This window comes from Cyprinodon tularosa, unplaced genomic scaffold, assembly GCF_016077235.1.
Source record: "Cyprinodon tularosa strain WSP-4 unplaced genomic scaffold, ASM1607723v1 ctg392, whole genome shotgun sequence".
In the NCBI taxonomy this organism is placed as follows: Eukaryota; Metazoa; Chordata; class Actinopteri; order Cyprinodontiformes; family Cyprinodontidae; genus Cyprinodon; species Cyprinodon tularosa.
In genome coordinates, this window is record NW_024039110.1 from 396031 (window position 1) to 419682 (window position 23652).

At 39.6% G+C, this 23652-nt stretch overlaps 2 protein-coding genes across 5 annotated transcripts in view; one reads left to right on the forward strand and one right to left on the reverse strand.

The window, feature by feature from the left end:
* The first annotated feature begins 412 nt into the window (after window positions 1–412).
* LOC119791467 (transient receptor potential cation channel subfamily V member 1-like) lies at window positions 413–19995 on the forward strand. Of its 3 annotated transcripts, none has more exons than XM_038297587.1 (16): window positions 413–572; window positions 10533–10763; window positions 10927–11081; window positions 11176–11328; window positions 11477–11614; window positions 12527–12825; window positions 12973–13149; window positions 13227–13391; window positions 13461–13553; window positions 13647–13717; window positions 16298–16463; window positions 16543–16609; window positions 16766–17082; window positions 17157–17278; window positions 18013–18128; window positions 18207–19995. In XM_038297587.1, exons 2-16 carry the CDS (start codon window positions 10555–10557, stop codon window positions 18290–18292), a joined length of 2334 nt encoding a protein of 777 aa, XP_038153515.1. In that variant the 5' UTR covers window positions 413–572; window positions 10533–10554; the 3' UTR covers window positions 18293–19995. The 3 variants fall into 3 exon arrangements, with proteins under 3 accessions (XP_038153515.1, XP_038153514.1, XP_038153513.1); XM_038297586.1 differs by lacking the exon at window positions 413–572 and adding an exon at window positions 817–1040; XM_038297585.1 differs by lacking the exon at window positions 413–572 and having other exon boundaries at window positions 10519–10763.
* The window catches only part of fam222ba (family with sequence similarity 222 member Ba), a 56931-nt gene continuing 52889 nt past the window's right edge, over window positions 19611–23652 (reverse strand). For both annotated transcript variants that reach the window (XM_038297589.1, XM_038297590.1), the window contains exon 3: window positions 19611–23206. In XM_038297589.1, coding sequence (XP_038153517.1) covers window positions 21516–23206 — 1691 coding nt within the window. In that variant the 3' untranslated portion in view covers window positions 19611–21515. The remainder of the gene's footprint in view (window positions 23207–23652) is intronic.

The following is a 23652-nucleotide window of genomic DNA, read 5'->3' on the forward strand; positions in this document are numbered from 1 at the left end:
TTTGCAAGCATCCACAATTTGGTCCTGGAAAACATTCTGAAGTGGTTGCATACACCTTACACATGTTATAATTAAAATGACCGAACATAATGGCCATATAAAACAACAAAACTCCAAAACCCCAGGAGAACAATGGATGATTTCTTGAACTGTATCTTACCTGGAATGTGCTTAGAAGATAAGGTCTGTTTGAGTAAAATCATAATGTTTTCCATATTGTTCTTTTTGCTTTCCTTGTTTTGATTTTATTCTTTACTGTTTGCTTCATTTGCAAATACTTTATTCACTCTCAGTTTTGTTGGACCCTGAGGAGAAAAGCTGCAGTGTGTCCGCAGCTAATGGGGATCCATATCAATAACCTAAACTAAACCCTTTGGTATGAGCCCTCCAACCACACACAGTCACAGGACAACAACAGTGATGCGAGCCGAAGCACACACAAGGGCAGAAAACTGAAATGAAGCACAAAGAGGCGCACACAGGAAGCTCTGCAGCAACTAAGAAAAGCTTAAGATTTTTTTTTCTTCACATGTGACAGAAGACCAGTCTGAATATGCAGGAACTGTGAATTGGTAAGTGTCTCTTAAAAGTTTTACTCCTGGTTAAAAACATGAAGATATTTAATTAATTATATGTTTCAGTGTTTCCTTTTTGCACACGGGATCCTCTTCAGACAATCAAGATCATCAAATTGCAGTTTACGATAAGCAGAAGCTCTTTAAGCAGGAATAAATCTGCTGAAGTCATCAGGAAACCGATTTACGTTCATGTCAGACGACACGCCTGCTGTCTCTGCAGTATAAACATGTATGGTTCTTCCTAATGTGTTCTACTCCTTGGACGGGTTAATAGTCAATACAGCAGCCTTTCCTTTTAAGCACTCAGAGCCTCAGTGGACATCTGACCACTTGCCTTCAAACTACATGAGCATCTTATGATCACACGCCTTAGTTTGAGCCGGACGGAGAACCGTTGTTTTTTTTACACATCAAAATAATTTCTTTATGAAGAGGGACATCAAGGGAACAAGGATTATTTTGGTGAGTTTAAATACACATTTATTTGCAAAATTGAATTCCTGCATTGGATCATCTTTAGGCTGTCTTAAAATGTAGAGAATATCTGACTGTTGCAAGGACGATAACCGTTTCTTTCTTATATGTTTATTGGTTTCCTCTGTTAATTTGAAACACAACAAAAATCCTTATTGTGCAATATACAAGGCTTATTAGGAGGAGCTCATCTCACATATCTGAGCACCAAGAATCAATAGATCCTCTAATATTACAGGAAAACATGTGGAACGTGCTCCTGTGCACACTCCAACCACAATGAAATGTTAATGGGACAAGGCTATTCCTAGTTTTATTTGTGGTTTAGTTGAATCATTCTGTTTTCCTCTATTTATGTGTTCTGTGTTAGTGTATAATTGTCATATGATGTGGAGTCTAAATGCGTGATTTCCCATTTCTCTCAAAAAGGAGAACCAAGAGCCACGAATAATGTCTGTAGGTTCTTCCGGCTTCTTAACAAGTCTGATTTTTGTGAAAAACTGAGTTTTGGGAGATTATTTTTTACAATACTGTGTTTTTTTAAACAGTTTTCCTAAATTCTACTGCGAAAGGTTTAGATTTGACTCCAAAGAAGAAAATATTTGATATATCAATGGATTCGTGTAATTGCTGCCATGGAAATCTTCTAAATAAACAGCTTTGTTGGTCACCAGGAAGGAAACATCACATGTCTGAGAATATGCCTATGCCTTTAAGGCCAGGAGAGGCGGAACTTTGTGGTATAAATGATCACAAAACATTTAACACACTGTCCAGCATTGTTTACTGCAACCTTCTTTAACATGTAGCTGTGCTAATAGAAGAATGTGATCAAATTGTATTGATATTTTGAATTTTATTCTTCTTGGTCATGATCAGTACATCTATAATATAGTGGCATGCCTGGTTAAGATACACAAAATAGAAAAAGTCATTTTAAATTGCTGTGGTACAATATTGCAATTAAAATATATATTTTCCTAATTTACAACCTTTAATTTTTGTACACCCAACCCTTACCCTTAAGTCTTCAGAGCTTCAGTATATTTGTAAATAATATTTGGTCAATAATGCAGCTCTAGCGTAACCTAACCCAAATGTTAGTTAACCTTTAAATCAGTTTCCCATATCTTTCCGCTATCATTTGATATTAAAATATGGAATTATGAAGAGACCCACGCTTTTAACAACTCTTCAAAATGGGAAAGGAAAAAACAACATCCCATCAAAACAAGGCAATTGTTTGTTTATCTTCATAAATTAGGAAACAGTTCCTGGAAAATATCTTCTGTTCCTGGCACACCCTTATTTACAATTCCTGCAACAATGAACAAAATTAAGAAAAAAATGGCCCTGAAAATTTTTTATACTTTAATAGTCCTCGTAAAAGTCATCTAAATGTATTTTGATTATAAATGTGGACGCCAAAGCAGACAAATGTAAGATGTTTTCTGCTAAGCGTGGGCACACACTGTGTGAGTTTTTGCCCCTTTTTGGGCCGATTCTCAAGTCGTGCGAAAATTGTTGTATGGTTTACATGGGTTAACGAGGGGCAATTAGCCTTCCGATCAGGAATCTTAACGTCAGGAGAAAATCCAACATGTTTGATTTTCAGTCGCCTCGTGAGGTTATCATTATCGAATCCTGCTGCTGAAGCAGAGCTACGAGCGTCTACAATCCGATTTACCACAACTTGGCGCACTGCACATGCACAAATAAGGGTTCACCACTCCCTTCATTTACTTAGACGACTTTAATTGTTTGGCGTTTCCAAAACTATTTAGTCACTCTTTTACAAGGTAACCTGTCATTATTTAAGGCAGAGATCTGACCCACATGTAGAACACACTTCAGAATCCAGAAGAAATTTTAAAGAATGTTTATGTTAAAAGCAATTAGAAGAACTGGAGACGGAGAGAGGAAAGGAACCTTCTGGGGCCTGGGACACGTCACCTCCCTGGGAAAAACAGCAAAGGTTATTTCTCTTGTAGATGAGGGAGTGAAAAGATAATAGATTTTATCTCCTACAAGTAGAAACGAGAATGTTTGCTTCAAGGAAGTGAGCAGAATCCTAGGAGGACAAACAGGTTCCTGAATTTAGAATGTCCTTTCTCCAGGAGTAATTATGTTTTCTTTTTATGCGTTTTTACAGCACTAGTGGCTCATAGACAGTAGGCTTACAGGAAAGGGGGTATGAGAGAGGGGAAGAGACATGCGAGAAAGGACCACAGGCCAGATTCAAACCCGGGTCGCCCGCGTCAAGGACTGAGGCCCATGTACATGGGTCGTGCGTGCTAAGCACTGCACCACCTGAACGGCCAATTCAGGTGGTCTGAAGATGAGCGGAGGAAGTGGAGGGGAGGCGGTGTTCAGTCTGACCAGGTACCCCGATGGAAGATCAGAGGCAAGGAGCTTGGAGTGAAGGGGAACCATAGAAATTCTCAGGAAAAGAATTACTGATGATGGGTAACACTCTATCGTTGAAGTGCTGGCAGTGAGCTCCTTATAAGCTTCTCTGTTTATGAGCGTAGATGAGAAACACCTGCGCTCCTCTCCCAGACTGCTCCAGAAAACACCTGAAGGAAAATATTAAAAGGCAAATAGGTAGCCAGACTCCAGGATCCACATTTAAGAATCAGTCCAGTGCTGCCCTAAACACTGGCAAACCGGGACTGAAAAGTGAAGGGGAAGATTCTGCGGTTAGTTCAGGTTCAGTGGGAAATTTGTGTCTCTGATTTGAAAAAGGGAATAAAGGCAACAGGACTCACGTTTCCAGAAAAAAGGTGTCTTTCTTTGAATCCAGTCGGTGTGGGTTGACCCAGTAATAGGCTTGCTCGTTGGAGGGTGGACAGGGTTTAACCAAGTCGAGGTGTTTCCTTGAGGAATGGAGGAGCTGACTGCCACTTAGATTTCCTGCGGTACTTGAACGGTTTCTTCTGGAGATGAATTCCCTGCTCAGAGAGATGCCCAAACAATCCTTGGGGGAAAAGTTGATCCAAACCACCAGTTTGAATCTTCAGCTCAGTTTGACGCTCAGAGTATCCTTCCAGGGGGGAAAAGGTCCAAAACATCCAGTTTGCAGGATGACTTCCTGCCTAGAGGCAAAGACAAACAACAACAACAAGGTGAAAAAAACCCAGTTTGACTCAGCAAAACTCAGCTTGGCTAGAGTACCCAAAACTGGCAAACACTCTGGCTTTGAGGTAGTGGCAGTCAGCAGCTTAAGAGTCCTCCGGTAATGAGGTAACCATCTGCTGGTGTGTGAGAAGGCCAACGAGATCCAGGGGGAGGAAAAAAAAAAAAAAAAAAACAACCCACACAAACTGGATTCCAAACAATTTGCTGAACTGAACTGGGACAAATGACTTATGTTTGTTGACTCATCCAAAGCCAGGGAAAAGAATGCCGTTGGATTTATGTCCTTGCGTTTCTTCCACCATCATGATGGTACGATCATGGACAGTTTGTGCCGACAGAGGCATGTCTTCTATCTGTTTCATTATCTTGTCTTTGTTCAGAAGATCATCAAAAAAGTTAAATGGCTACATCCACCATTTGCGTGTTAGCATACTCACGTTCTGTTAATGGTTTTCCGTTCCTCAATATTGCTAAAGATCCAGCAAAACGGGTGGAATAATAGTCACCTTATATGGAGATGCTGCTGGTTAGATTGCCCCCTGCTCAGTAGCTCTTGGCATGCTTTCTTTCTGCTGTCTCCAGCAGGCTTTTTGATGCGAAAGTAGCATGGTGTCAAAGTGCCTCTTTACATTCAACCGTTTCATAGATGCAATTTTGTCATTGCAAATTAGGCACACCGCAGAATCTGCTCTCTTCGCAATGGAGAATTCTTTAGTCCATTCTTCCTGAAATGTACAATACACATCACCTTCTTTTTCTTTTTCCCATCTTCTTCATCAAAGGATTATCTTTGAGCTAATGATTGAGCAGACTGATTTAAAAAAGGGGTGTTTCCTTGTTTACTCAGCAACAGCCAACGTAGGCTATTATCATCCAATTAAAATAAACGACAATAGCTCCTGCAGCCAACTGCTGTCCTGAAGAGGATACGAGCAGTGGAAAATCAATTTTAAGCTTTATCTGAAAAGCCGAAATCTGCGAGCCAGAAGCAATCATCAAAAAGCCAAACTTAGGTTCCCAAACCCTGGACTATAGAGTCCATACTTAGATATGGTTGGATTGGTTGGTAGTTCTAAAATCTGAGTCTAGAATCTTGTGAAGATGAGAGGCAAGATCATGGCTACCCCGGACTCATTGTCCCCACAACATCTGTTTGAAAAGGGAGCCATCTGACACACTGAGAACCTTTTGTCTGAAACACCACAAGTTCTTACATCGGAATATTCTCGAGTTCAAAAGAAGTTTCATTGTTCCACTGTGAGAAAAAAAAAAGCCTTGATAATGCCTCGAGTTAAAGACTCATTTGTACCACATTAGCTAGACTTGAACAGAGAAATAGGCACAGATGATGATGATGAATGAATATCATGGGCTAGTATTTTTGCATTTGTTCTGATTCTGTTTGAAGTACTACTTGTCTCTGTTATATTGCAGAATTGCCCCCTCCCTCTAAGAGTAATGTATTAGAAGTTTCAATAACTTCAGTGACAGCACAGAGTTCCTGAGGAAGGTTGGGTAATTTCAAGCAGGGTGCTACATATCTTCTCTAAGTCCCCTGCTATCGTGTTTGATGGCAGCATCAGAAGCATGTAACTTGAAAATGAAACCTATCAAGAGAATACAAACATTTGCTCAATCTAGGGGACTGTTCTAGAGCTCTTAGAGAATTCTGTGCAAAAGCAAGAGCATGATAGATAACTGCGAGCATCTGTATTACAATTTTGGAGGTTTCTTGATACTTCATCGCAACAAAGCCTGTTTAAAAATACTCTTCCTGTCAGCAGCTGTAGCCACTGATAATGACTTTATAGAGAAACTTTCCTCTTGAGACAAATAACCTACTTAAATTAAAGTTAAAAAAAAGGGTAAAATGCAAGCAAATACATACATTATATAAAGATATCTTTTTTTAAATTCTGTTAAAATAGCAAGTGAAAAAATTTGTAATAAAACTATGCAATATATAAATCATGCACTGAGCTTAAATAAACTACTCATCAGGCTCATGTCTATCTTATCTCCAGCAGTCTGTAGGTGAAATATGGGGTGTATCCTGGAAAAGTTACCAGTCTATTGCAGGGAAACACATCCAGCCATGCTTACACAACTAAGCTGGATTTAGAGTCAACAATAATCCAACAGCCATGTTGGGTTATGGAAGATACAATGCCCACATAAGCAGAGAACATCTAAACTCCTGACAAAAGACAGGAATTGAACCCAGGACCATCTTGCTTCAAGGCAATAGTGCTACAGACTGCGCCACCGTGCAGCTCCCCTAATGTAAAGCATTTAGTGTAAATTAGATCTGCTCTTTGAGTCTGGCTGTGGTGGAGTAAAGTGTCTTTGAGGCAAAGGGTTAAAGAACTAATGTCTCCTAAGTGCTTCTGAAAGAGGAGATTAGATTATCTGTAAGATGGCTTTTTGATAGTAATACATTCAGGAAGATTTGGAGGAATGTCTTTTAGCTAAAGTAGTGGTTGACATATAACTTTAAGGGTAGCATACCACATTTATGTCAATAGCTTCTGTAATGTCCTCTGATGGTACTCAACCAACCCAGGATCCACACTGGCGGGAACTGGAGAGAGATTTAGTGAATTTTGTAGTGAATGAGTAGTTTAGTTTAGTTTAGTTTATTTAAGATCCCCATTAGCTGTAGCAAGCTACAGCTATTCTTCCTGGGGTCCAACAAAAAAGATGAAATAAAAAATACAAATGAAATAAAATTATATGGACATTAAAACAGCATCTCCCATAATCTATACATATACATAAATACATACACACATATACACATACATACTCATACATATATACATATACATACATACACAGAAACAATCCAAACTAATCAAAACAAACTACAAAGCACAGCAAGTGAAGAAGACTGTGTACTCCCTCACAGTCATAGAACTGTGTCTCTTTTTTATTATATGATGTTCATTACAATAAGAAAACTAGGAATTGGAAACATTTGGAGAGAAGAAGGGAAGAAAATATGCAACATACGGACACAAACATAAGTAGCGGTTGTGTGGCATAGATTGGTCATAATGATATTATTGAAAAATTAGTGGTGAATGGAATATAAGCAAAGAATCAACAAAGAGGAAAAGAAAAAAAAGGAGTTAATAAATGATTAATTTGTGTATGGATAAAGTTTATAATCACAGTTCTAATTTAGTAGTAATAAAATTAGCAAATTATGTGTTGTAGTAGCAGTGATAACAATAATAAGGATCATGCTAATAGGATTGATCATAGTTAACAGCAACAATAACAAAAATATACCAATAACTATGATAATAATGACAATGGTGGTGATAAATAGCGAGAATTATAATAAGAATAAAATAATTGTTATTTTATAAGCAGTGCTGATATAGTAATATGATATAATCTATAAATATATATAAAATATTTATATTAGAGCCTGACCGATATAGGATTGTGAACGTTGATATTAGGCGCTTTAAAAAAATATATTGGCCAATATCAGAAATAGGTTGATATCAAATATCGACAGATGGATATAGACAGGATATGCACTGTCCAACTAAAGTTCAACCAAAAATATGATTTAAGACAAAGAAACAAAACATAGACCTACATAATTAAAATATGCAACTTTAATTTGAGCAGTATCAGCATAAGACTATAAATATGATACATTTTTTTGGTGCTGATTGAGATATTGCCTCAAATGAGGGGTGTTTTTTGCGTGGCTGGTGGCGAACTGACAGACTTTTAACACCGCAGATGCATCTTCAAACTGCTGTTAGATCATTCATGAAGTGGCTCCACAGATAACTGTTCCCCTCTGCCTGTAAAATGAATATAAAATAATTTAGTTTGTCATATTTACAAGCAACTAAAAAGTTCTCTGTTCCACTGAACACAAGGCACTGAACTAGATTTAAGAAGAAATGCTGGATCTTTTAAAACACCCAAACAAAATTCCTTTAAAATTATGTTTATTTCACAAAGAGTTAAAATGGTAATATTCCAAAACTAGCACATATAAAACTCATCTGCTCTCCTTAATGCACCCTAACGGTGTGTTTGCACGAGGATTTGTTGTCATGGGGCACTAAAATATAGTTTTACTGTACATAATAGCAGCTTACCATGGAGTAAACTCCTCACTTTCTAAAACTATTGGAGCATTGTAAGTGTGAATTTGAAGTTGCAGAGAGAGTTACATTACAAGTTTTGTAATTGAATAAAAAAACAAAATCACATTTTCTTTTCAGCTGTTCAAATTTTAAGTACAAGTGCACAAATAGGTTCTGTAAGTTGCACATTAGAAATCTCTTACATTCCCACTTTTGTTCCTAACGGTTTAGAAGTATCGTTGCAAAAGTATTTTTGCATTGTAAGTTTGATGTTTTGTAATTGTAATTTTTTTTTCATATGTCATAATTACAAAAAAGTTACAACTCTTCAAATTCTTGAGTACAAGTACACAAATTGTGTTCTGTAAGTTGCAAATTAAAAATGTCTTAAATTCTCAGTTTTGATCCTGATGATCCAAAACTATTGTCATAATTATAAAAAAAAAGTTACACCCTTTCAAATTCTTGAGTACAAGTACAGAAATTGTGTTCTGTAAGTTGCAAATTAAAAATGTCTTAAATTCTCAGTTTTGATCCTGATGATCCAAAACTATTGTCATAATTATAAAAAAAAAGTTACACCCTTTCAAATTCTTGAGTACAAGTACAGAAATTGTGTTCTGTAAGTTGCAAATTAAAAATGTCTTAAATTCTCAGTTTTGATCCTGATGATCCAAAACTATTGTCATAATTATAAAAAAAAAGTTACACCCTTTCAAATTCTTGAGTACAAGTACAGAAATTGTGTTCTGTGAGTTGCACATCAACAATGACTTCCATTCATTTTTGTTGGTGCAAAACCAATTTAAACACTTATATTAAAAGCTTCACAATTATTTTTTATATTTTGGGAGACATTTTTGGAGTGCAACTCACAGAAATTACAGAATACAATTTGTGTATTTGTACTTTGAGGTGTACCTTTTTTTTGTAATTGTGACAAATAAAATATACAATTACAAAGCTTCAAACTTATAATGCACAAATGATTTTGCAACATAAGCCCTGGATCATTTAAAGCAAAACTAAGAATGCAAGAGGTTTTTGATGTGCAAATTGTAGAGCACAATTAGTGTACTTGTTGTTAAAATGTGAACAGGTTTAAAAGAAATTGTATTTGTGATTTTCCTTTTTAATTCTATAATTAAAAAAATTATATCACTCTTCAAACTTTAAATTCACACTTACAATGTACAAATAGTTTTAATTCTAAATTAACTTCATAAGTTTCTCCCTCTTTTTCTAACTCTGTCCTTATGCTACCAGCAGCTGTGAGCATATGTGTTTGCGGTGAGTGGCGGTGCAGGGGGGGCAGAGGTGCAGAATCAACGCAATAGAATTTTTATATCGGCCACATTTTGGCTGATGTCGATTAATGATTCAGATGCTAAAATCGGCCTCATAAATCGGCCCGCCAATTAATCGGTGGGGCTCTAATTTACATATCTAATAATATAAATAACAACATAATATAAATGCTATAACTACTAATAACATTATAAGAAGAATAATCTTAGTACTTTTTATTTCTGCTAGTTTGGACCCGAGCTAAGCAATCACTGCCCCCACCCCCCGTGGCACCTCAACCACAAGACAAGCCGTACCTCTAATTACCAATGATTCAGGCAGGCCATGGCCATACCTATGTTTGATTCCTTTTTTTTTTAGTTAAATTAATACATATAGCCTATATTGTGTTGCCCTAATATAGTGTGATTTAGTTCAAATTGGGCACAGAGGGAGGTTTGTGTCCTGCACTGGGGCACTATCTGAGCACGGCCACTGCCACAAACAGCCAGACCCTCCCTGGTCTGTTTGTTTTTTCCCTCCCCTCCCTCTCTGCTCCTTGAGGGGTTGTGTGTGTCTGATGTGATGCATTAAAATAGGCAAAGCACTGTCTGGTAGTCACTATCACATGGGCAGTGCTGAAACTAAGCCTAAGTAATGAGATATTTCTACGGTAATTAGTTCTATTGCTAGTATATTTTGTCAGTAAAGTAATGAACTGAGCCCGGAGCCTTTCGCAATTTACAACCAGTCTAACTAACCTGGATTTGTACTTTATGGAAATTCTAGAACAAAATTTTAATTAAACTACATAGGCCAAGTAAATAAAAAGAACATTATAACCTGTTTGATGATACTAAAGAGTTGTTTGTTCACTTCTTCAGGTGCCCTCTTTGAGAATCACTGAATGATAAACACATATTATGTTTTATTTTAGACTGGCAGCATTACAGATAAAGATGAAGAAGTCACCGATGTCGGACTTCCATCTGGAGACTGATGACAGAACAGAGGAAGAAAGATCAACGCAGAAGGCACCAAAGAAGGATGGTTTAGCTTCTGCTTTAGGTATGGACAAAGAGGAGCCCAAGGCCCCAATGGACACTGATTACCAAGAAGAAATGGAACCACTCAAGCCTGCAATCCGATTCAATCTCAACTTTGACAAGTGAGTCTCTGCATTGAGACATAAACTGATTTATGCGATTTTTTACAATTAAATTACAACGGGTTCTGTGTGCTATCAAACCACACACTGCTGATTAAAATAGACTAATAGGCTGTTTGACTCACAGTAAACCCTGCAAATATGCAACACCTTTTGTTTCCAGAGGGATTCGAGGTGAGCCACCAGAGCAAAAGAGGGATAGCTCCACTTTTACCATGGAGCGATTATTTGAAGCAGTTGCCAGCAGGGACCCTGGGAAACTGGACGGCCTGTACGAGTACTTGCATCAGAGCATGAAGAAACTCTCTGACTCTTTGTGTAAGTGAGAGAGCAGCTATGATGCAGCAGGTGTCTCAAACTGTTCAAAGGAGATCTGAGTTCTGATTCCCCCATCTAACGGTTACATCTACAGATCAGTCATATGGAAAAACCGCCCTGATGAAGGCTCTACTGCACCTCAAAGATGGCAAAAACCAAACCATAGACGTGCTGATCGACATTTCAGAGAGGATTGGTGACATTAAAGAGTTTGTGAATGCAGCCTACACCAGTAGCTACTATAAAGGTCAATTTCCCTCTGAATTAAATTTGCCAGTCTGCTTTCTCTTTCAATATTCTGCTATTTTAATAACAGTAGCAAATGATATGTTATTACTTTCATTTTTGTTTGCAACAAAAAACAATAACCATACATTTTCCCTGGGTTCTCATAGGTCAGACTGCTCTTCATATAGCCATTGAGAGAAGGAGTATTAACTATGTGAAACTACTTGTCAGCAAAGGTGCAGATGTTCATGCTAAAGCATGTGGGAAGTTCTTTCAGCCACATGATGGACCCAACTTCTACTTTGGTAAATTTGTGTTTCTTCCTCATATAAAACTCCTTACTTTCCACTTTATGTAAAATTGTTGGCATAAAATTGGGTTTGGCTACAATCTAAATCACTAAAAATCTAAATCAGAAAAGCTTCTGGCATCATCCTGGCAGGACAGTCAATCAGTGTGTTATTAGAATGGGGAGACCTCGTTTAGATTAGATGGTGGCTCATTCAAGAAGGGTTGGAAGACTGGCTTTAAGCAGGTTTAAACCTGGTCATAAAGATCTACTATCCTGTAGATTTTAGACGCATTCCTTCCTAAAAGACTGAATTACCTCTTCAGCATGTCATCCAGTTCGGCAAAGGCCCGGTAACTAACCATTCATATGTTTTTAGATGTGTTAGAGCAGGGAAGCATCTAAAACCTGCAGGACAGTACATCTTGAGGATCAGAGTTTGAGACCCCTGCTTTTAGGTAAAGGCATGTATTAGCTGGTCAAGAAGCCTTTCACTCAATGGTGATGTAAATTTAGCCACAGTGACGCTGGTTTTCCAGTAGTTTAAAGTTCATGGTCATCCCGACCACTTCCCTTTCATCTGAATGTGGCAATTTGGACCAGATACCTAAGACAGAAAAGTAGGTCTTAAACCAAAACAACTCCAAAAAGACATCAAAAATAGTTTAGGCAGTCCCTTATCTTAGTTATATTGTATATTTGTTAACTATGCTTTAAAGTCAGGTATCCAGTCGACTTTAAACTATGGCAGATATATGATAGACCCTGAACTTGCTTAGCAAAGGGTTTACCTCAAAAAAGTGTAGCCATATTTACATTCGTTGCTTGAGCTTGTGTGTATAGGAAAAAATCAAAAGTAAATTAAATCTGGTGATTTTCTGCTTTTAAAATTAATTTCAGATGTTTTTTGTATGATCATTTCATTTAGGTGAGCTGCCATTGTCTCTAGCAGCCTGCACCAACCAACCCGACATAGTGGACTACCTCATGGAGAATGAGTATCTACAAGCGGATGCTAAGATGACTGACTCTCACGGCAACACAGTGCTGCATGCTCTGGTGTTTGTTGCTGATAACACAAAGGAGAACACAGAATTTATAACGGCCATTTATGACCGTATCCTAAAGAACAATGCCCGACTGCATCCTAAGATAAAGCTGGAGGAGAAAGAGAACGAGAAAGGTCTAACACCTCTCAAACTGGCTGCCAAGTTGGGCAGAAATCAGGTAAATAAACATTTAGAGTTTGGTTTTTTTAAGATGAGATTTTTTGGTTGGAGGTTCCAGGTCTGAGAGGATTATAATCTGTTTTGTATTTAGTGAATCTGCACTCTCACTGGTGGGTTTTCTTACTTCCTCTTTGTTTGTCTGCAGATTTTTTCTTACATTCTACAAAGAGAATTTCATGAGAATCAGTTCAAGCACTTATCCCGTAAATTCACCGAGTGGGTTTATGGACCTGTCCACAGTTCCCTGTATGACCTGTCCTCTGTGGATTCATTCGAGAAAAACTCTGTCTTGGAAATTATAATCTATGGCAGTGACATTCCTGTGAGTTCCAGCTCTGCTGGCACATTGGGAAAAAACTGAATCTTCACATTAAGCCATGATATTGTATATCTTCACAGAACCGTCACGCGATGCTGGAGACAGAACCACTTAGCTGCCTGCTGGAGGATAAGTGGAAGAAGTTTGGAGCTGGATTTTTTTTATTCAACTTCCTGTTCTACCTTGTGTACCTGTCCATCTTTACTGTTGTAGCCTACAACAAAAGAAAGTGGCAGGAGTTAAGGGTAAATAGTTACACGCTGTTTAACAGACCGGAGCAAAGCTTGTCCTGATGTCTCCTCTGTCTCCTGCAGGGTTGGTTTCAAGTGGACAAAACATGGAGCGTCCTGTATGCTTCAGGCCAGCTGGTGACATTATTAGCAAATTGTTATTTTTTTGTCACTGGGGTATGTGAGCTGTTTTTTATCCTGTGGTTTATATCGCCATCTTGTGGAGGTTTAGGTTCAGTGAATATTTTAATGATCTCTTAACCCCTTCAGATCTTGGACATGACGAGGAAGAGGCCAAAGATGCAGACACTGCTGATTGATGGATATTATGAGATTCTATTGTAAGTCGATTTTTCTCAGATAATTCTTCATAACAGATATGCTAAACAGTTGTCATAGAACACTGAAATTCAATAGTATTTAGAGGAATCTATTGGGATTTTCTACCTAACCCAGTCACATTTTCTCATATTGGCATTTATGAAGTTGAAAGAAAAAGAAATATGTATTAGAAAATGTTTACCAAATAAAATAGTGCTATCAAGATACATAAAATGTCCATTGTTAACTCATTCTAATAACTCAGCAACTTTTAGGAGTTTATTAAGCTTTATTCTGTGGTATTAGGATACAAAAAAGCTGGGTAACAGGCATGCCAGTTTTTAAATATTCAATTACAAAAGAGGTTTTGAAAAATCTAAAATGCTATCTAAACATGATCTTACAGTAAATGGTAATATTTTATTGCATAATTTTCTAGAACTGCACTGCTCAAGATGGCTACACTTTAGAGTAGCTCAACTAGTTCCTCAGTTCCTCCATTTGTGGATCAAAGTTTTTGTCTGATGATGTTTAACTTTGGTCTTAGATTTTTCACCGTTGATTTTTGTTATGATGTGTAACCATAGGGACTACTAAAAGTTGTTTTTTTTACACCAGGAAGCAGCCCATTATTCTCTCAAATCCTGAAATAATATGTCAGCTATAATACCCAGTTGAGATGAAAAGGAGGGCAGGGGTTGCAGAGCAGGATGAAGGAGAAAACAGAGGAGGAGAAAATTCAAGCCATCTCTTCTGTCAATCATTATGAGCAATGTGTGACCTTTAGTAAGAAGAACTCCAAGTCCTAACAAGGACTGAGCCAGAATATTGGGAATGAAGTGTTATGTGTTTTACTGAAACATGGGAGCAAGATTATATCCTTGTCTTTAAAGTCTTTCTGCCAGGCTTTCTGACCAAACAAGTAGACAGAGATTTAAAGGGAGTTTGAAAACTCAGGATTGTTACTGTGACGTTTCATCTCCACAGCTCAAATTTCAAACTATTGACAGTGAGTTTTCTTCCATGTTATTTAACCAGGGAGTTCACCATACTAATTGTTTTGACACCAAAGTGTTCTGTCCACTGTAACAGAACACCTGGGGGTTGTGATGATCGTCATCTCATGTGTTTCTGGAGTCTCTGAAAAACTCAAAAGGATTTTCTCCAAACACAAAATCCCAGTACATTTCAAACCAAACAAGACCCTGAGACAGAGACTAGTGCACCCTAAGGACAAAACCCCCAGACCAAATATGAGCAGAGTGGTGTATGCAGTTCAATGCAGTGAAGAATGCTGTGATCTTTATATTGGAGAAACCAAACAACCTCTCCACAGACGCATGGCCCAATACAGAAGAGCGACCTCCTCGGGACAAGACTCGGCAGTACATCTACACCTTATGGACAAAGGACATTCTTTGGAGGACAAGAATGTTCACATTTTGGACGAAGAAGATAGGTGGTTTGAGAGGGGCTTGAAGGAAGCCATCTATGTCAAGAAAGGAAAACCAACCTTAAACAGAGGGTGTGGATTTCAGCTTTCAAAAACCTACAATGCAGCAATTGAGTTGATTCCTTCTCGCTATCATCACAACCCCTTACCCCTTACAGAGGAAACAGAACACCTTGCCTGTTTAGCAAGGCCAACAATTCCCTTTAACACCCCTTTCAGAGACATAGACAGGTATCACATATTACAGGCTAACAAAGAAGCCAATCGACCCACATTCCTAAGGGCGGATTATTCGTGCGGTTCAATTTGCATGTTTTCTAAACCAAAACAAGACTTTGTTTTTGGTCCACACTATAAAGCCTCGAGCTCAACGCTATTTCCGACATTTTGAATTGAAAAAGCTTCTTGGCTCGGAAGCGAAACGTCTTCAACCTTGGAAACAAAGTCCAGTGGATTATTTTTTTTTTTTACTTTTTTGGAATGACTTTGACCTGGATGACTGAGAATCTTCACCAGCATCACTGTAAGAACGAAGTTCTTCATCAACTCCAGAAGACTGCGGTGGAGTCCTCAGCAAACACCCGGATCAAAGACTACCTGTCAACCAGATCAGTTCTTGAGGCTAAAGGGTCAACTGTGACATCAGGTAGTCAGCAGCACAGAAGCACCATGGGGGAACTACATTCCACCATTTCATTTCACTATGTATACCTTCAATACAAGACAGTCCTGTCATCTGAAGAAACACTCAGAGGACTCTTCTGGGTGCATTAGAGATGGACAAGAGGCTGAGTACAGGAAGCTGGTGAACCACTGCATGCTGTGGAAACAACCATCTGATCCTGGATGAGAAAAACAATAGAGAAAGTTGTAGATTTCAGGAAAAAAACAAAGCAGGCATAAGTTCAATGCTACTACTATCATGTAAAAAAAAGTGGAGGTGATGGAGGAGCATACATACCTCAGTGTTCACCTGGACAACAGATGCATTTTTTGAATTGAATAAAAAACCCATAGAATATATTCAATAGTTTTTTATAACAGCGAATGTGAAAAACGTTTACTGGGAATAAATATATTTAAAGTGGAGTTAATACAGGTTAACATGGGTCCCTCTGGGTCAGTCTAACATCCATGTTGTTCACAGTTTTATGCAGGGACTCCTTTTCCTGATCTCCACCGTTCTATATGTGGCGGACAGGGATGAATACCTGGGCTTCCTGGTGATATGTATAGCTCTCAGCTGGGTGAACGTGCTCTACTACTCCAGGGGCGACAGACACATGGGCGTCTACAGCGTCATGATACAGAAGGTAGGGTTCCATTCAGCTGCAGTTAGCATCCCAGAGGACACTTTGTTCTAAGGCCTTCTAACTTCTGTTTTCTTTGCAGATGATCCTCAGTGATATCCTGCACTTTCTTTTTGTTTACCTCGTTTATCTCTTTGGATTCTCAGCAGGTATTTTATCTTGGCTCAAACTAATTTAGAGTTAACCACTCCAGGATTTTTAGTACCTCCACCCCAGCTTTGCATTACAGAAAAACTGTATTTTCATATTAGAAACCAGGACTGTTTAAATACAATATTAAAGCAACATTGTGTTTCCTGTTCTAGCTGTGGTAACACTGCTGGTAGAGCCAGAGCAGCCAGCGACAGGGAGGGGACTTTTTGGAACCATTGCACCTAATTCAGAGTGTGTCAAACCCACCTATAGAAACTTCTCATACACCACCCTGGAGCTCTTCAAGTTCACCATAGGGATGGGAGATATCGACTTTACCCATGATTACAAGTACATGGAGGTCTTCTACATCCTGCTTATTGGCTACATCATTCTTACTTACATCCTGCTGCTCAACATGCTCATAGCCCTCATGAACCGCACTGTGGAAAACATCACCAAGGAGAGCAAAAGCCTTTGGAACCTGCAGGTGAGCAAATGCTGTCCCTGGCATTATTTATTAAAGGGAGTGAGGTTTAAATAAGTTGCTGTGATCGTCTCCAGAGGGCTGGCACCATCTTGGACATGGAGAAAAGGCTTCCCTGCTGTCTAAAGGGGTGTTTTCGCTCTGGGGTGGAGAAGAAGCTTTTCACAGCTCTTGGAGAAGATCGGCGAAGGTGTTTCAGGTCTGCCTCTTAAAGTTCATTTCAGCTGTTTGAACAGAGTGCTGTGAAATATAGACTTATAGATTTCCGTTTGAAAAGTTCTTGATTAATTTTGCCAGCTCTACCAGTACAGGCCATTTACAATTTACCATTTCATTTAGTCTGATAGAAAAAAAAAATCCAATTTAGCTAAGCATTCAACAGTTAAAAATTGAATATGAACTAAATTAATTATTACATAAAGTTTATTACATAGCATTGTTATTCTATGTCTTTTAATCCACTAAAAAAGCTTCATTTTAATCTGATCAGCTTTATTAATGGTGGTCTTTGTAGAATGATGAGGATTATAGTCTCTCCTCTAACCTGGTGAACATTTTGGGTCCAACATTTCAATGGTTCATTATTAGATTGCTCACCATCTGTCTTGCATGTTGAGTTTTTGCTTTTGTACACAATAGTTGGACTCCTGTCACAGTTTAATCTATGGGAATGTATTAGTCTGTGAGGGAAAAGCCATTTGCACATGAACTGATTCACACTGCTGACTAATCTCGGTTGCTGGAAAAAAAGGGAAACCTCAGCAAGAACTAATCAGTCAGGAGAAAAAAGGTCCCAGGTAAGATAAACAGAAAACACAGCTGTGTGATCAGGGCTGATTGATTAATAGATTTTTTTTTTTCTTCCAATAAAAACCATCTGAGGTGTCATAAAGTAGACATTGATTTAAAAGTGCATTTCTCCTGTATTCTTAGGGTCGAGAGTATGAACTGGAACAAGTGGAACACTAACTTGATCAACATCAGCGAGGATCCAGGATTTTCAGAGGAGTTCGACCAGCATGAAAACCCTACACGTGGATTTGACAGAGGTTCCAAAACAAAGAGCAGTTTGATTTTTCAAGACTTAACAGATTCAAATCCTGTAACGTTTTCTCCTTTCTCCACAGGGAGTAGCTGGAGAGGCCTTTTCATGGAAAGCAGGAGGAGGACGATGCCGTCTCAGTCCAATGAGATGAGGGTCCTAAACGGCTGAAGAACCCCTGAGGGTTTTTTCCATGGCTGTTCAGCTTGCATGATATAAACAAGGACTCCAACGCAGTGTTCTATTTAAGAGACAAAAAGCTTGGAAGGATGTCTCCAACTAAACTGTACTGTTTTCTGCAATGAAAATGCAATATATAAGGAAACATTTAAGTAATATCATTAGGAACTACAAAACACTCAGTGACTGACATGTAAAACTGTGTTGAAAAGCAGGCGTTACTTATGCTGTAAAAAGTGTTAATTAATCCCTTAAAAAAATACTGCAATTTTAATTAAGATTTGTGATATTAACAAGCCGTATAAGTGAGCTGCTGGATGCATATCCTTTACAGCGAGGCCGCAACCTTCCAGCGCCTCTGGCATAGCTAAAATCCATCATGGAGTTATCCTGATCACCAAGGTGCTGATCCTGCACCTCCCGCTGCGTGCCCTTTATACAGGTCCCATTTTCATCACAGCCAGACAAGCTAAATCTACTGCAGCCAGATCAGCCCTGCAGGTTTCACAGCTTGCTTCGTCTACTCCACTTCCTCTGGCGATGAGGCAGAAGCAGGCCTAGAGAAAGGGCATGAAAGCACAGCAATCGGGGCAGCAATCGCCACCTTCGGCACAGGTTGACACCGTTACAAATTGTATGTGCTTTAGCCTTTTGGAGGCAATGAGTTACTTGTTTGGCTGTACAGTTTTAGTCAAAGTTTTCTCTCACTTTCATGTTAATATAAGTTAATATGGCTTTTAGAAATGTATTTAAACAGTTCTCTTTTTAGGTGCACTGAAAATGGAAGAAATACACATATTATCAATACTTTGTAATTGCTTATTGAATTGGGTAATATTTGGTTAAACCATAAACTGTTTATTTGATCACAAGAAGAATTGGAAATGTTGTAGACTATTCAGACTAGTAAGGCTTCCAACCAAGGATTAGCCCATAAATTGGGTTTTGGTGTGGGTCACTGGCAAAAGCTCAGCATTAACCTGTTTTTTTTTTTTGTTATTCACAAACCAGTTCTGATATCCCTATCCTAGAGGTACATGGAGCTGTGTCAATGTTTCAATCATTGTATTGACTTCAGGTGAAGTTAAAATGGTTGAGAGGATTCTTTTATCATCATTCTATTCACTTAAAGCAACGTTCTATTTAGATTTGCTCCTCTAGCTGAAGAATCAGGCCACGCTTGAAGAAGCAGCTTTTTATAGTTGGTCGGACCCAAAATCACCCAAAACAAAAATCAAAACCAGTTTTAAATAAATTCAAAGTGGTTCCAGGTGAAGCAAAGCATCACTAATGACCGAGTTTGGACGCATTTCAAAGCATAAATTAGAACTTTATTTTATTATTACAATATTACAAAAAGAGTAGCCTAACTCTCACGCTCTTGCCTCTTATCTGTCGTACAGAATGACACAAAAGAAAGGCTCGTGGACCTTCTTCCATTTCACAGCAATAGTACAAGAAACAAAGAGGAAAAACAAAATTTAAATAACAAGCAAATCAATAGTTATAAATAGTCACAACTGCAAACTGAAGCTTTGAAACTAGAAAAAAAGTTACAGCTCAGTAACTACACATTACTAAAAATATATCATTACAAAATATTCCTCCTTTTTCTCACTTTTCAACCATAAGGAATCTCTAAGGAATTGCTCTTAATGAAAAAAACTTCATTCAAATAAAAGGCAAAAAAAAAAAAAGTAAAAATTGCTGTTTCTGTATGTCCTTTTCCTCCTCTTTCTCTTTATTTGGGTTTTGTTTTATTAAAACCATGCTCATTGTCAAAGGAAAGTCCAAGGACCAAACACTTAAGGCTTTTTAAGGGCTGTTAGGGAGTTAGGTGAACAAAACATAGGTGTCATTGTGTTATTATACACACATACACACTCACACACAAACCTCAATGCTCACTTATCTGCGCCCGCGTCAGCAAGCAGCAGTCACACACAATCATTAAAAGTTACAGTAGTCTAGTAGGTAAGCCAGTGTACAAGAAAATAAACAATGCATTTGCTGTTTTTCACGTTAAAACCCGAAACCCAGGAGGGGTTCGTTTCCCTCGATCTTGCAAGTGATCAATTTGGTCTATTGGAGCAGACTTCACATCAGCATCAGTAGCAACTCAGTGGGTTTTTAAACCCCGGTGGGGTTAGAAGCTCCGCCTTGGCTTTAGATTCTTCGTCACATTAAAACAACAAACTTCTTCAGTCTCCACAAAGCAGACGGATCCCTTTCAATACCTGCAAAATGAAGAACTCAACATTCAAGTAATACATTTGGTTAAACAATAAAAAGGAAAACTAATCTGAAAAGTGGAAAGAGATGCAATGGCACAGTTTCACACTGGTGTGTCTTCATCAACCTGACTTTGGCCATTTTAAGGTAGAGGAGGGTTTCCGTGTTTATCTGCCCTTAATGTTTATATATCTTGTCACTAAATATGAATAGTAACAAGGCTAATTCTTCTAAATACCTGAATTCACTGCAGCATCATAAGCAGAAAGAAGCATTGAATTTTTTTTTTTTTGTCATATTTGCTCCAGTTTTGTCTTTAAAACGTACAAACAACCTGATTAAATGTTTCATTTACAGCCTGAAAGGAATTTATCTGTAGTAGTCCTACTATGCACAACATTAAAAAAAGAAAAAAAGCCTCTTTATGTGTTTCTTTTTTATAGCCCCTTCCCCATCTGTCTCTTTATCTTCTCTTTTTATTACTGCATGAAAGTGATTGTACTTAATTTTAAAATCACCACCGAAGTGAATGTCTTAACCAGTTCCAGCCAAAAAAAAAAAAGAAAAAATATCAGGTAATGTCGCTTTTTTTCCTATGTGGGATAACTTTCAATTTTGTCTTACATGCATAAGAAAAGTCTCATTGGGGATCTGAAGAAGAGAGAAGACAGACTCTGTTCAAATCCAGGCACAGATATTCAGTGTTATGATGGAGGAAGAAGCAGAGAGGACTGTTTACACACACTTTCAGAAACAGGGTACCTGGGCTGCAGGTAAAAGCGTGAACTAAATCCAGCAATTGATCACTTGCAAGATGAAACAAAAGAATGACAAAAAAAAATATTGTTCTGCATTAAATATATTATTTTACCCTCTTAATACTTGTTGTCCTTTAAGTTATCTGTTGAGTTTTATTCTTGTGTTTCGTTTCTTAAGACTAAACAAAGGGGCTTGATAATGGTTGTGGAGACAAGGCCATAGCTTATCTGTACCCTGGGTGCTGGATGAGAGCGGTTCTGCCGTCTCCAACCTCTGGACCTACCCTGCTCAGAGGGGGCCTGTGCATCTTGCCCATCAACCCGAGATTCTGATCGCGGAAGTAGGGCGTCTGGAAGTCCCCACCCAAGTAATCTGCCGTTTGCATCAGATTAGTCTGGCCGGCTGAGGACATGGTGGAGCTCGTTGGGAGCCTGTAATGGGGAGCCCCAGGGGGCCCACAGTCCAGCGTGGTACACCCTCCTGGGCCTGCATTGTGGAATGACATGGCTACATCCTGAGACCCAGAGCTGTCACTGTTGGGTGTGGGAAGGATGCTGCTGCTCCAGATGTGGGACTGGAAGTAGTGACCGTTAGTGTAGTGGGCCATAGGACCGGGCATGCTGCTGCTGTTGACGGGCGGGGAAGGCGTGGGCCTGTCCACTGGAGGCTTCAGTGAGTACGGCTGACCCCCCAACACTTCTGCAGGGTACCCCATGCCTTTAAAATGGAAGGATGGGTCCCTAGAAGGCTGTTTGCAGAGGTGCGTCAAGCCGTTCTGAATGTGGGGGACATGAGCCAGCTGATGGGGGTTCCAGGAGCGCATCTTCTGCTGCTGCTGCTGGGTGGCATGTTGGAGCTGATTCTGTTGGGGGTGAATATGATGCTGCACGTGCTGCTGATGCTTTGGATCAGCGTGGTTGGAAGGCAAGTGGTTCATACCAGCCACACTGGATGGGGGGTGGGCTCCCATCGGAGCTGTGGCTTTTTCTTGGGGGGCGATAATGCAGTTGGGTGGTGGAAAGCCGGGGGTGGCGGGGTTACTGTGCATGGAAACCCTGGAGCATGCACTGATAAGCAGGTTGCGACCGATGGGACTGGGGTTGGCGATCTGGCCTTCACACATGGAGCTAGCTCCGGGGCCCTGGACCCTCCCTTGGCAGAACTGGTTGAGCTGATGCACAATGGTGCTCAGGTCAGCCTGACGGGCCTGGTGCAAACCGGCGGCCATCGAGAGTGGAATGGTTGAGGTAGAGACGGTAACGTTAGGTGGCACGTCGCCATCTGGCAGCTTTCTGGTCCCCTGCAGCCCATGTGGAGGCTGTTGTTGAAGCATGACTGCAGGGGGCCCCTGCGGGTGGCCGAGGGCCGGGTGCTGAGACAGAGTCTGGAGTCTGATCGGCCCCTGAGGGTGTAGGGCCAGAGGAGGAGGGTGTCTAAGACTCTGAGTGTGAGCCTGCTGTTGAGAAAGGGGTAGATGTAAAGTCTGAGGCAGGTCCTGCTGTTGGTGGGTTAAGCTGTGCTGGGGGAGGGGCAGGGTGGGCAGAGGTGGGTGGTGGTTTAAAGTGCTGGTTGAAGCCACTTGGTAGGGTCCAGTGGTAGGATTCATACTCACTTCCGAGTGCAAGCGAACCCGACTACCATCAAAATCTTTCAGGATACCTTTGACTGTGGGGACCTTGACGATGGCGAGGAGTCCCGTCTTGGCGTTGGCCTGAGAGGGGGGGTAAGGGCTGTAGCGCTGGCCCGACGTATCCAGCCCGTTGACCGTACGGCGAACGTGGTTACGCTGGGGGACTTTGACGCTGTTGGGAAAGATCTTGATGGTGAGGGGGTTGTTGGCAACCTTCTTAGCATATGCGTCCAATTCTGCAGGGGTTGGAAACGGAGCGGATCTCATCCTTTGTATGGTGTCCCCTGGAGGAGAACAGGACAGATGGAGTTAGGAGGGTGAGAAGAAAAAAAAAGAGCAAAGCCAGGCAAAACAGACAATTTAATCTAGTTCAATTGTACAGAACCAAAACCCAAACGTTTTAAATGATTTATCATATAAGCTCTAACCTGCTTCCCTGTCATTCTGAGAGAAAAACATCCCTACACCATTATCCTACAGGATTCTCCTTCCTCTCCATGCATTTGCACTGCCTTGTGTTAGTGTATCACATAAAGCACAATTAAATTACATCATAGTTTGTGGTTCTATCACAGGGAAGCTCAAGGTGTATGACTGTAAGGTTATTGTGACACAAAAACTGAAATCTGTTGAAATTTGATGATCTTGGAGAAAGATGAATCAGAAAAAACTAAGAACTCCGATGGTATGGTGATTAGATAAAGAGAATGATGTTTCATGTACTCAGCAG